Genomic DNA, 14,537 nt, shown 5'->3' with positions numbered 1-14,537 from the left:
TTTTTCCCCCAACACCAACCAGTTCTCCAATTCTCCAACTAGGTGAACTAGGTGTCCAATTATAATTAACTCAATTCTGATATTAACTAACTAGAGTTCAAATCTGTGGGTTGAAGGGCTCAGTTCCACAAAAATGTTTTCACTTCAGGCTCCAGTCACAAGTGTCAGATCATTCTCATTAACTGGCTATAACCAGGGCTTCTCATGACTCCCTCAACAGAATCAGTAATTTGCTAGAACATCTCAAAGGACTCAGAAAGCATTTTACTTACATTACTAGTTTATTATAAAGAATATAAATTAACATGTAGGTGAAGAGGTACATAAGGTGGGGTTCAGAAGGGTCTCAAGTACAGGAATCTCTGTCCCTAGTGGAATTGGGGTATGCCACCTTCATGGCAAATGGATGCTTAGGAGTTTTACAGAAGTTTCATTACACAGGCATGATTGATCATGTCCTTGGCCATTGGTGATCAACTTGATCTCTGGCCCATATCCCCTCCATGGAGGTTGGAGGCTAAGGTTGAAAGTCCTAGACTTCTCATTAAGGCTTGGTCTTTCTGGTGACAAGTCTCCATCCCAGAGCCATCTAGAAGCCCAGCCAAGCCTCATTAGAACAAAAGATGGTCCTATCACTCTTGTTACTCAGGAAATTCCAAGGACTTTAAAGAGCTCTGTGCCAGTAACTGGGGACAATGACCAAATATGTATTTCCCATTACACTGCACTGGTCTTTAAGGTCTTTCAGATGAGGAATGGGGCTCACACCAGTGACTAAATGACCAATCAAAGGCCACACAGACTGAGGGACTGTTTGGGACCAATATCTATATTTTCTCACTTTAGGACTTTGACTTCTGGCTCTATGATGCCCATGATGCCACTGTCAAAATATATAAAGCCATGAAAAAAGAAAATGTTTAAAGGAGAATTAGTTTTCAATTTTTTATTTAAATTCTAGTTAGTTAATATATAGTATAATATTGGTATCAGGAGTAGAATTTAGTGATTCATCACTTGCATATAATACCCAGTGCTCATCCCAACAAGTGCCTTCCTTAATACCCATCATGCATCTAGTTCATCGCCCTACCCACCTCCCTTGATCAACCCTCAGTTTGTTCTCTTATTGTTAAGAGTCTCTTATGGTTTGTTTTCCTCTCTCTCTCTTTTCCCTTCCCATGTGTTCATCTGTTTTGTTTCTTAAACTACACATATGAGTGAAGTCATACAGTATTTGTCTTTCTCTGACTTGTTTCGCTTAGCATAATCAATGCTGTTAGCTTCATCCATGTTGTTGCAAATGGTGAGATTTCATTCTTTTTGATGGCTGAGTAATATTACCTTGTGTGTGTGTGTGTGTGTGTGTGTGTGTGTGTGTGTGTGTATGTGTATCACACCACATCTTCTTTATCCATTCATCAGTTGATGGACATTTGGGCTCTTAGTTTGACTATTGTTGATAGTGCTGCTGTAAACATCGGAGCTGTATGTACCCCTTCGAGTCTGTATTTTTATATACTTTGGGTAAATACCTAGTAGTGCAATTGCTGAGTCATAGGGTAGTTCTATTTTTAATTTTTTTTTTAAAGAATGTAATTTTATTTATAACATATGATGGTTGTGGTGGTGGTTTTTTTGTTTTGTTTTGTTTTGTTTTGTCTCCCTTTCTCTATTTTTAACTTTTTGAGGAACCTCCATACTGTTTCCCAGAGTGGCTGCACCAGTTTGCATTCCCACCCACAGTATAAGAGGGTTTCCCCCTTTCTTTGCATCCTTGCCAACATCTATTGTTTCCTGTGTTGTTAATTTTAGCCATTCTGACAGGTGTGAGGTGGTACCTCAATGTGGTTTTGATTTGTATTTCCCTGATGATGAGTGATGTTGAGCATCTTTTCATGTGTCTATTAGCCATCTGGATGTTTTCTTTGGAAAAAATGTCTATTCATGTCTTCTGCCCATTTCTTAACTGGATTATTTGTTTTGGGGGTGTTGAGTTTGATAAGTTTTTTATAGATTTTGGAGACTAATTCTTTATCAGATATGTCATTTGCAAATATCTTCTCCCATTCTGTAGGCTGTAAAGGAGAATTTTTAACATATAGGAAGTAAGAAAACATTGGTTAAAGATTAGGAGTTTTCACATAAGTCATATTCATTATGATTCCATGAAGTAAGTCAAAGGAGCCACAGCACATGAAGCTCAGAGAGACTGACTAACTTTTCCAAAGTTATGAAGTCATGGGGGAGGCCTTGGAACTTGACCCTGAGCCTGACACCCTCTTCTCCTCACTACATCACCGAAGAACAAAAAGAGAATATATCAGCCATCTTCTAGTTTCTATGGATTGGCAGAGTTCTTTTAGGAAGGAATGTAATCAGGAAATTTCCATCTTCACAGAAAGTAGAACTAAAGAGAATGAATGATAATTAAAGCATAAAGGATTTAACTTAATCCTAAGGAAGAGCTTTTCAGGGGTAAGGTTAATTAAACACTAAAGAGATTTTGCTTTAAAAAAAATCAAAAGGTTCTAAAAGTTTATTTCCAGATTTCTGTCTATGAATCATCATAAGAAAACAGCAAGAAGAAAGTCTGGGAATAATTTTGCCAGCTAGTCAAAACCTTTGCAAGCCCAGCATTTTCAAATTTGACTATAAGGCTGATTGATCAGTCATAGCTTTCTGGGAAACTACAGCAAATGTTAATAACACTAAATTTGGGGCGCCTGGGTGGCGCAGTTGGTTAAGCGTCCGACTTCAGCCAGGTCACGATCTCGCGGTCCGTGAGTTCGAGCCCCGCGTCACGCTCTGGGCTGATGGCTCAGAGCCTGGAGCCTGTTTCCGATTCTGTGTCTCCCTCTCTCTCTGCCCCTCGCCCGTTCATGCTCTGTCTCTCTCTGTCCCAAAAATGAATAAACGTTGAAAAAAAATTAAAAAAAAAACACTAAATTTTTACATACTGATGTCTATGTTTGGAAGAGATACTAGCCTCTCTCATGAAATCATTGGTATTATTTTTTTTAATTATCCACAAAGAATACAAATGGATTCAGACCACAGGTTTCTGCATTTATGTAGTATACTTCCTTCACAGATGAGTGATTTTGGACCCTCCACCATCACCCACTGCCCCCACCACATGGCTGCAAAACCCTCCTTCTGCCCAACTATCCTTGCTTTGCTCTTACTCCTTCCTTTTGCTGCTGCAGACCTCTTGCTGCCTGAGACTCCGTATTCAGCCCCAATCCTTTGCTGCAGTGGGGAAAGTCTTGGAACAGGAGTTTTGGGTGATTTCACATGCCATGAGGTAGGGACAAAGGCATAAGACTGTAGAAAAGGACAATCCCAGATTCCACATATTTCTGTACCTCTCCCCTGCCCTGTCCCTCCAGCCTGGCCCAGGATCCCCCAGTCCCATTTTTTCTTTGTACTTCATTTCTTACACCCAGGCCTCCTGCTCTAAGTCTTGATACAATGCCCAAGAGAGTGGTGGCTTCCTCTGGATGTGGTTGAATCACATTCTTGACTCTTGGTATATTCCAGAGGCCAGCCCTTTCTAGCCATAGAGCCCTAATCAGTATCCAACTGAAAATGAAGAGAATGGTAAGGAAGTAAAGGCAGCACTTTCTTTATTAAAAAGAGTAGAACCATGAATTCCAACTTGAGAATTAAAGGAATAAGACAGGTTGAGCAAGGGACGCTTACAAACAACAATGAAAGTTGGAATATGTAGCTAAAGTCTTTAAAATGACCATGCCATTTGGGGTGCCCAAGTGGCTCAGTGGGTTAAGTGTCTGACTCTTGATATCAGCTCTTGTCATGACCTCATGTTTCATGGGATCAAGCCTCATGTCAAGCCTCTGTAGCACAGAGCCTGCTTGGGATTCTCTCTCTCTCTCTCTCTCTCTCTCTCTCTCTCCCTCCCTCCCTCCCTCTCTCTCTCTCTCTCTCTCTGCCACTCCCCTGTTCATGCACGCATGCTTTTTCTCTGTCTCAAAAAAAATAAATAAACTTATAAATCAATCAATCAATCAATCAATCAATCAAATGATCATAGCATTGGATTCAGGCATTCCACTTTTGGGAATTAAACAATGGGAAGAGAAATAAGGTCTAAATAAGTGGAGTAGTATACTATTTTCATAGATTAGAAGTCTTAATATGGTAAAGATATGAAAGTATCCTGACTTCACAGATGAATAAACTGAGGTACAGCAAAGTTAAATAACTTGTCTAAAGCCATACAGATAGCAAGAGATGAAACCATGACTCAAAACTAAGCAGTTGGGGCCCAGAGGCCATGCTCGTAACCACTCCACTGTCTTGTCCATCTCCTGTGAACGTACTGCCCGCTGAGCCTCTGTTCTCACAGCATTTTCCTCTCTCAGTGTGTCTGTTTCCACCACTGGAGAGAGCAGGAACCTCATGTTATTTACCTTGGCCTTTCCAAGTGCCTGGCACATAGGAAATACCCAATATATGTTTATGAAACCCAACAGAACAGTTTATTGGTAAGCTGTCTATTCACCAACATAATTTTCTGTAAAGTAGGACATAGCCACAGACAAAAATACACAGATTTAATAATGATTCTTAAGAAAAAGGTAGCTACTCTTCTTTCTTGGTTTGGGGTTATTAAACAATTTAAATGGCAGATCCAGAATTTACTTTTTAATGTGGCTTTCTAAATAAAAAATTCCAAGACACTTCTCATCGTTATTTGAGAGCAAGGATCACATAATTTCTTTTTTTTTTTTCTATACTGGGAGTGCCTAATAAATATTAAATACTGATGCTACCACTAAAACTATAAAATTATAAAGAAGGGAACAGTAAGGCTTAAAAAAAAGCATTTATGGCTAGAGAAGGGAAATAAGAAAGGAATTATTTATGCCTCTTACGTTTACAATAAAAATACGAAATCCGATGGAAGCTTATGGGACTTGGGAATATGAAATGGTTAAACAACCACCAAAAGTTAAAGAAACCAGAGGCAGAGACTTCCAAAGCGAAGCAAAACAGTGGACACCTAAATCCACCTCTGGTTTCATTAGTGACTTGCTATGTTTCAAGGTCTTTGCAACATTATATATATATATATATATATATATATATATATATATATATTGCAATATTTTTTATATATATACATATATATGTATATAAATATATATACATATATGTATATATATATAAAATATTGCAAAATATATATATATAATATATATCCCCTCAGCCCTGACTACTCAAATCATAATAAATCCAAATAGCCTCTTTGCCTTGACCTCTTCACATTCTTGGGATTTTACAAAACTCATGGTCAGAAATGTTCAGAGAGAAAAATGACCTCCTGAGATTCAATTTTGATATTCAACCAAATCAGAGGAGCCAAAAACACTTTTACTAGTAACCAGTGTTTGTTTTTGATAAACACTATTACTCAGGGTGAGAGAGAGAGAGAGAGAGAGAGAGAGAGAGAGAGAGAGAGAGGAGAGACCTTCCTTTTAGGGAATTGGCTCACAAAAGACTGGCAAGTCTAAAATGTGCAAGGCAGGCCAGCGGGATGGAGACCCAGAGAAGAGCTGATGCCTCAGTCTTGAGTCTGAAGGCTTTTTAGAGGCAGAATTCCTTCTTCCTCCGGAGACCTCACAGTCTTTTCTCTTCAGGCCTCCCAGCTGATTGGTTGAGGTTCAACCACATTTTGAAGGATAATCCACTTGACTCAAAATCTACCATGTAAATGTTAATCACATCGGAAAAAAAAAAAAATAACTTCACAGCAACATCTAGATTGGTGTTGGACCAGATTGGTGTTAGGCTGGCTTCCGTAGCCCAACAAGATGACACATAAGATTCACCATCACAACAATGGACATTCTCTATTATGCCGGTTTATTGCAGCTACATTTCATACAGCCAATAGCACGTGACATAATTTTAGACTTGTCCCTGCAACGAAGCAAACCGGCCCTTTTTCAAACTGTGTGCAAGACTTCTGCGTACTAAACCCTATGCCAAACATCTGTTGGACAGTTTCTTCCTTGGCCTGCATATTATCCAACAGTAGTTAATATGGTTTTTAGATAATCAGCAGAACGGCTCTTACCCAGCCCTTGGCTAAGTATTTCTGTACCACAAACACTTCACAGAAGCACGACAGCACAAAGTACTATCACATTTCTCCAGGATGGTATCCTTCATCAACTAAATTATCCCAATTGCTTTGATACAGAAAAAGTAATTGCAATCCTTTGGTTTATAAGCGTGTGTCTCAGGTTAAACGTTCATAGCATCTGTACAGAGAACAATACACAAAGTATTCCACCTCGAATGAAAGTTTAATCGTGATCTGATGGCAGGGGCTTACAGAGAGCCCAGAGCAGCATCCGTGTGGTGTGACCTCGATGGTCCGAAGAGGCAGAGCTTTTCAGCTCGCCGTCCGCAGAGCCAGCGTCTTTCGTCCCCTCTGCCAGACCTCTCTCTCCCAAGGAAACAACTCCCTTCTTCAGTTCCCCGCATTACCCAAGGGACTATGCAAGACTCGGACCAGGAACAAAGCTCCCGGGAGCTGGATTTAGAGGAGATAACTAGGAAAATTTCATTTCTTGACAAATGGCGGGAGATCTTTAGTTATTGCGGGTAAGATGTTCTTGTTTCCTCGTTTCTCTAGAACCAGAGGGATTTCTGGTGTGTAAGCAAGCAATCAGCTTTTATGTTGTGCTACATGAGAAGTCTCCATTATGGGTTTACATTTAAGATGCTTCGGGTATAACCATTTGAAGAGAGACGCTGCCCTAGCAAGGTTGGGTTTGAGGAGGTTTGTGGGTTGAGTAAGAGTGAGTAATTTCCTTGATGTTTTCTCTTTCATTTACAGGTTGGGAACCAATAATGCAACTCCTCAGGTAATTACTTTTCTCAAAGCCAGTGTGTTTTCCTCTCGTTGCTTCTTCAAACAATCACATTAACAGCATAATCTGCATTTATTTTACTCACAGAATGTCACTCAGGCACCCAGCATTTAATGTGTGAACACATAAAACTAGAAAGCCTTTTGAAATCTTTTCTCATGCTTTCTTTTTTCATGAAAATCCCTTCCTACTTTTAAGAGTACTTTTCATCACTAAGAGCACCATATGGTTATTATTTTAGAAAAAAGTAATATTAGAATCTAGAGTTCTTAAACTTGTGAAATAACACTAGGTTCTGATAGCCAAATGCTTCAGTGTTCGCGAAGAAAAGTGATTTGAAAGTAGCCATCATCTTTATTCTGCTTCTGAAAAACTGTTTTCCTTCATCATTTTCAAATAAGGGAAAGGTGACGGAATTCAGGTGTTACAAGGTATTTTAAAATCTGTTATACATTATAAAATGAAAGATATCTCGTGTAACCTGAAAAGGTTAGAAGGTAATGAACTTGGTATTTCAGATATTAATTCAGTCTCTGAACAAACACGGCACAAAATATTAGGGTGATTTTCGCATCACTAATATATGATATGATCGAACAACTGAATTGTTAATATTTTAACGGTAACGCTAAAGCATCTTTCTACAAGTGACCTGTAATCAAAAGCCTTATTTGTGCTAAAACTTTCTTAACCATAGTCTAAATTAGAATCAGGGAGATAATGCTTCCATTTTAGTCCTGGAAGCATTAAATGGAAATAGCTACCATTTGGGAGAATAGAATATTCAAAAGATAAAACAATCTTTGAAGGGAAAAAAATTTATAAATGTCAAGTTACGCTTTATACAGGGTGAGGGAAACCCATTGCCACAAATGTAAAGATTTTCTGTTTGATTTACAAAATGCATCATATCCCAATAGTAGTCTGCCATTGGCATGCTGTGTTTCTGAGATAAGAGAGCATCTTTGCCTCTAGGAATCCAGAAAACTAAGAAGGCAGTTTCCTTCATGTTTTAGCTACCAACAGGGCAGATTTGTTTCATGACATTAGTATAGAAGTTAAGTAAACTGGAAGAAGGGTTGATTCTAACATATTTAAATGCCATAAGAATCAGTCAAGAAAAGAAAAAGTATATTTTTTTTTCCTTAAAGGGAGGGGATGGATTTTTTTAAAGAAAAAAAAAAAGATTATACTCACTTCTTAGGGAGCAGGAATCTGAGAGAATTAACAGGAGGTAGCCTGACTTCCTTTATCGGCCAGTTAAAAACACAATGAGAAACATCGCGTATAGACTGGAAAGATTCAATGTTTATAAAATGTTGTCTTCTCGAAATAAGAGACAGTGACATTTACATTTTTCTCTAAACATAATTTCAAGTCAAGGTCTTGATAGCATTAATTATGTTTCCATAGTTACATTTAACCTCTCCCAGCCACATAAAACTTGTGAGAAACCCCTTTGACACAGACACTGGGATTTTCCTTCCTCTTTTATTGCTATTTATCACCATTTTCAGATGTCTTTCAAAGGGACACAATATTTTCTGAACACTGATTTTTCAGAGAGAAAGAGAGAAGAGAGGGAAAACAGGTCGTCACCAGCTCTGTTTGCTTTGTTTTTTGGTGGTGGCATTTTATACAGAATCATGACGGCAACCACGTATCAGCTGATGAAACTGAAAATGCAACAGGGATACCTCAGCCCAGGGGACAAGGACATTTGCCATCCAGTAGCCTTTGTTCTATCCCCAAACCCTCTATCATCTCTTCAAAATCAGCCGGCTCTCCTATCTCCCCGGCAATGGCCACGGTAAGTATAGCTTGTCAATTAAACATGAAAGGAAACGTAATCTTCCCCCAACAACAAGGCTGGGGAATCTTATCTCCTGTCATGTGACAGTATTATTGAAGATAAGACTACACACGGTTGTTATTGGTAAAGGGAGAATATAATTAAAATGACTTATTTATGGTGCTTTTCAAGGACACTGGTGATGTTACAGTCTTTTCCTCCCCAACTCTGAGAGTCTCTCTATTCACTTCCTTTGTGTGACAATTAAATTTGAGGTAGTGAGGGAGTTAATTTCAAATAAGTCACTCTATAGTGTAGGGTAGGGCAGGTGACGAGTGGTATAAACAACCATGCATAAAGCCATGCAGCTGTGTAAGGCAGGACCCTGTCTGTGCATGGGCAGGAGGGAGGGAGGTGAAGCCCTGTGCTGGGCCTGGGCCTGGGCAAGGAGCTGATCTCAGGAAAGAAATGTTTTCTGGGGCTGCCGAATAACATCCAGGTTTGAAAAGAACCTAAGGATCTGGAAGCTACCGATCCCAGGGACCATTTGCTTAGTTCCAAACCTGATGAGTCGGAGCAAAGACCCCCACCAGCCGAGGCACAGACCCAGCTAGGAGGCAAACTAGCAGCATCTCATTGGATCAAACAGGACAAGGCTGGAGGCAATGCCTTGGCAAATGTCCGAAGGCCCAGCTGTCAAGGTCAAAGAGGTGCGATTGGGCACTGGGGAAGCTAAGGCATGTATCAAGCCAGGGGAAAAGTACCAGCTAGGGTGAGAGATTCCTTCAGTTAGATTGCACCCAAGATAATTCTTGCAATCATAGTGAAACTCACGGCTTTTCAGGACCGTTTTCCCACATTTACCGTCCCTTCAAACTCCACACTACATTCTGGAGCCTCAGGCAGAGACTTTTCCTGGGGACCCTAAGAACAAGAATTGGAAGAAGCACTTCCTTCCTGAGGACATGCCACCCTACACCAGGGCAACCCTGCAGAAACCACCGAAGACTAGCTTGGTCACATGGGCGAGGACCAACAACACTTGTCCTACAGTTAGGCCCATCCTGTACATCCAGTTCCACAGTCTGTGCACTGCACACAGGGTCCCTGAGAGGGATGAGTGGGGACTGGAACCCCTTCTGGGGAAACCACACGGTCTCCGTCTGCTTTCTTTCTTTTTTTTTTTTTTTTTAATGTTTATTTATTTTTGACAGAGAGACAGAGCATGAGCGGGGGAGGGGCAGAAAGAGAGAGGGAGACACAGGATCCGAAGCAGCCTCCAGACTCAGCTGTCAGCACAGAACCCGATGCGGGGCTCGAACTCACAGACCGCGAGATCATGACCTGAGCCGAAGTCGGATGCTCAACCGACCGAGCCACCCAGGTGCCCCTCCGTCTGCTTTTTAAGTTGGCTCTGGCTGTAGTGTTTCCAACGCTGAATATAGCCTTCCCTTAAGGTCCTCAGATGGGACATCATCCAATACAGGGTCCCGCGTTCTTTTTTATCATGCATTTCCTCACAGGCTTCATAGGGCGACTTTCTTTCCTGTCATATTTGCAGTATAAATGTACTTAGGGGCCCACTGTTCTTTCTCATCACAAATCTCTCTGCCTCAATCCACCTTCCCTCTTTTGCTCAAATGCCAGATGTCACAGGAAGATAGGTCAGCAGGCCTCTCATGAGATGCTGCACCGGGTCATTGGCCTCACAGCCCCTGGATAGGGCCTTAACTTGTGTCTCATGTATCTAGTGAATGGCTCACATTTCAGGGGATGAAGACAGGTAATGAATACGTAATCCTGTTAGAGTCTCCCTCCTCAGTGGTGATTCTGCCTAGAGTGGACTATAGCACCAGACGTTAGAGTGACTACCTGTATTTTAATGGATGAGATAATGTTTTTAACAAACAATCTTTAATAAAAATGTATTACTGGCTCTGTAATGAATTTCTACGGTCATTTTAGAATTTATACACAGTGGGACAGTAGGCCACCTTGTCTATGAATACAAGACAAAACTATGATGGCATATTGGCATTTGCCCATATAGGCTTACAGAAATTCTAGAAGGCTTCAGATAATGTAACAGTGCCAGGAAAGAGTAGGGCAGGAGACACGGTGGGAGGGAGTTTTCCCTCAGCATACCTTTTTGTACTCTCTGGATTTTGAACCATGTGAATGTGCAATCTATTTTTAAAAACTCACATAGAAAATTTAAAAACAGGAAAAAAAAACATTCGCAGATGTTTCCAAAATCTTCTGGTTTCTCTTTATACTGTGGAAGCAAGAGAGTCTCGGTCTGAGACTTCTCTACCAACACAAACGTGGTGTGATTGCAGACCTCCCCCATAACTTTTCCAAGGTAATTCTCTCCCTCTGGAAGAGCCTGGGGGACAAAAGAATCAGACCACTGTAGCCTGAACCCGAGTCGATGGAGTGTTAAGGAAGTCCCAGAAGTGGAGATAATCGATTTTCTTCTTAAAAAAAAAAAAAAAAAATTTTTTGAATTTATTCCCATTATGTGGGCCAGATGATAGTGTGTCCTTTAAATAGCAGTAGCATTAATTAAACACACCCTGGGATTTCGAGATGCTGAGCCTTGGGATTCTGAACGCGTGGATTCCAGGGGGGCGATTTGGAAGCCTGACCAATTCTAATCGAGGACGTTTCAGCCGTGCAGCTGCCTGGCAAATTATCAGAGCTACTGAATCCTAAGACTCACTTGAGAATGCCTTTTGTTGTCATTCTGCCATTCTTTCCCTCCCTGTTGAGGGTAGGGATGCATGGGATTTCCTGACTTGAGCACACTCACTCCTTGCTGGGATTCTGCTGAGAAAGGAGGGGGTGGGTGGAGCACCCTATGAACCTTCTCCCTCCCCAGCTCTTTTATTTCTCACCCTTTGTTGCCCCATTTCTGACACTGCAGCCTTCTGCCTTCCCCCAACCTAACATCTTACCGTGAGCGAATGCCGGCCAAGGCTCCCGGCCCAGGTAAGGTTGTGGAGAAGGTAAGCATCCTCCTCCCCTCTGATCTTCCCCCAGCACCTCCCCGCCCTTACCCCAAACTGCCTGCCTTCCCTCCAGGGCAGTTTCCCACCCTCCTGCCCAACCAGGCCCTTCTCCAGAACCCAGTCTGGAACACAATCCCGTAGCCTCTTTTATCCACAGTCAATAAACAAACCCCTGGTGTCTTTGCAATACCAGCCAGCAGGATGGTATTAAACAATGCAATGCCGGGAGATCAAAATATTCTGGCGGAGCCCCAGAGGAATGAAGCTCCAATGGAGGATGATAGGTAGTGGGGTGGCTTTTTGGAAGCCGGAAGCACAGCCTGGTGCCCCAGCCGAAGGCCTGGCCAACAGTCAGACCTCAGGAGATGTTTGCTTAATTAATTCGCTGCTCTGGACAATCCCCTAGAGCTACATCTCAGTGCAGGGCAATGGGTATCATCCAGGTGCTCCTTCAGAGGCACTCCACCCTTCCCCAACCTGCTTTCTGCCAAGACTGACCTGTAGGGATTCCATCACCAGGGCTCCCTCCTCCTCCGGCTTCCTATTGAGTTTGAACAATGGGAGCCTTGGAGGGGGCCTGGAGGGAGGAAAGGGAAAGAAGAGAGGCTGTGCACAGCTGGCAGAATCCCTCTCCTCTTCTGGAAGCTCTTTCCCTGGGACTCTGTCCTTTCTGCTTCAGGTCCCCCCTCCTCCCTCCTAGCCCCTCCAGGTCTACGGGAGATACTGTTGCTAGCTGTGGGACCCTGCGCTGGCCACTGTGGTTTCCCCACATGCAGTCCATATCTTTGTAAATAGTCCCTGTTTTAAACTTTCCTCAAGTTAATTATCCTGACTTGAGTGTGCCATCTGTTTCCTGCTGGGACTCTTACCATACAAGTCGAAAGGCTTGCATTTGGGTGCTGGAGCTGCCATTTACATACACGTAACCGCTCTGTGTCCCAAAGCTTTTCATTGTAAAATGAAAGGGCTGAATTAGATTGTTTTAAAAATCAGCAACTACTTCTGGCCAGCCTGCTGTGCACCCGGCACTGTACCAGATGCTGAGGAATCCATGGTGAACATGATCAAGCCAAGAATCTAACCACTCTATTTGACAGGCTAGGAGAGAAACGTTTCTTAGGTTTTGCTAACTCGAAAGTCTGATTCCATGATGAGCCAGTAATTTCTAAGGAAAGAAATGATGTAGAGAAGAAGCTTCAGAAAATTATTCTATCTCAGGTTGGGGGTGCGGACAGGTGCAGAGGTGGGAGAGGACAGGATGGGCAAGGTTGTCACAGGGAAAATCTAAGCCCAGGGACCAGAAAAAAGGCAGTCAAGGCAAGGAAATTAAACACATCAGGAAGAATGATCCAGGACCTCTGTCTTCGGGGGTGTATGTGTGTGTGAGTGTGCGTGTGTATGTGTGCGTGCGTGTGTGTGAGCGAGCATGTGCATGTGTGTGTGTGAGTGCATGAGTGTGTGTGTGTGTATATGTGTGGGCATGCGAGATAATGATCATCATTATCATCATCATAGCAATCAGGAAAGAGTTATTCATTACAAATCCTGGAAAACTAACAAAGTGAAAAGAGAAAAACTATAAACCGTGCTTGTGTTAAATAATAATGATCATTTCAGTCATTTATTAGGACCATTTACCATTTGTGTCCAGTTACCAGGCAGCATAATGACATATGCATATTACTGAATATAAGCCAGGCTAATCTCGTTAGAAATTATATTTGATATGAAAGTAAACGTTACATAGGTAAAATGAGTCACCTTTATTGTCACACTGGCCAGTGGGTCTGGCCTGAGAGGCCTGCCGCCTCTCTGTTCTAAGTCGGACACAGGTGCATCTGGATGGTTACACTCCCTAAGTTGGAAGTGACATCCAGCAACCAAAACAGGAGCTTGGTTTGGCTGGCAGAGTTGTTTTCATTGAATTTGAATTCTAAGCCTTCTTAGTCTCAACAGTTTTAATCTCTCACATTTATACACGGCTTCCCCTCCCCTCCTCCTGCCAGGCCCTGGTCTTTTTTCATCTGTGGTGGGGCTCTGTTCCCTACAGCATTCCAGGGCAGACAGGTTGTGTGTTCATAAAGGGAGAACACCTTGCATTTAATCAGCACTTAATGGTTCCCAAAGCCCTTTTCCATATGTCTTCCCATTCAATAATAGCCGTGATGTGGGCCGAGCAAGGGTTGACCCCATTTCAGGATAAGCAAATAAAATCTTACAGAGGATGGGCAATCAGTCCAAGTTCATGCGGTCAGTGAGGAGCAGAACTGGGCTTCTCAACACAGGAGTGGGGAGCGCTCGGTCTTTCTTCTGTGCTGTGCAGCCTTGATGTCATTTTCAGTCCTCTGCTGGGGATGGCCTGGGTTGGTGGCTCGTTGGCCATGATACACATCGAGTCTATGTCTTCCGGGAGCCGACTCTATGCCCTTCTACTCCCTCTCCTTCTCTTGCTGTTGCCCTGAGCCACCGGACAAACCATTTGTCTTCAAGTGCACTTCTGGGCTCACACTGAAATGCACCTGCCTCTCTTTCTTTGTAGAGACAATCTTTTCTTTCAAGGGGGGAGCAGAGGTGGCCAGGAAATAAACTCCAGCCACGGAACCAGACCCTGGTCTGACAAGGGGAGAACTTTCCAGATGCTCTCCTGCATCTGTCCTTATTAGAAATAAGGACAAATAGGCTCTGGATAAATTGGGCTCATCCTTCCTTTTTGCCACAGAGTCTCCTCGTTCCGTTGAACCACCCCCTGTCCTTGGACACTCTGGGTGCTCTCTGTGTGTGTGCGTGTGTGTGTGTGTGTGTGTGTGTGTGTGTGTGTGTGTGTGT

General features: G+C 42.4%; 1 protein-coding gene across 1 annotated transcript in view; it reads left to right on the top strand.

Moving 5' to 3' along the window:
• The first annotated feature begins 6,532 nt into the window (after nt 1–6,532).
• Nucleotides 6,533–14,537, top strand: part of MINDY4B (MINDY family member 4B) — a 36,668-nt gene continuing 28,663 nt past the window's right edge. The window contains exons 1-3 of the mRNA XM_040481124.1: nt 6,533–6,639; nt 6,875–6,902; nt 8,551–8,718. Of these exons, the coding sequence (XP_040337058.1) occupies nt 6,533–6,639; nt 6,875–6,902; nt 8,551–8,718 (303 nt within the window). The remainder of the gene's footprint in view (nt 6,640–6,874; nt 6,903–8,550; nt 8,719–14,537) is intronic.

The sequence above is a fragment of the Herpailurus yagouaroundi genome, unplaced genomic scaffold (assembly GCF_014898765.1).
Source record: "Herpailurus yagouaroundi ecotype Mexico unplaced genomic scaffold, PumYag 159, whole genome shotgun sequence".
NCBI lineage: Eukaryota > Metazoa > Chordata > Mammalia > Carnivora > Felidae > Herpailurus > Herpailurus yagouaroundi.
Note: the sequence above shows the minus strand (reverse complement) of the source record. Positions and strands in the feature narration are given on the sequence as shown.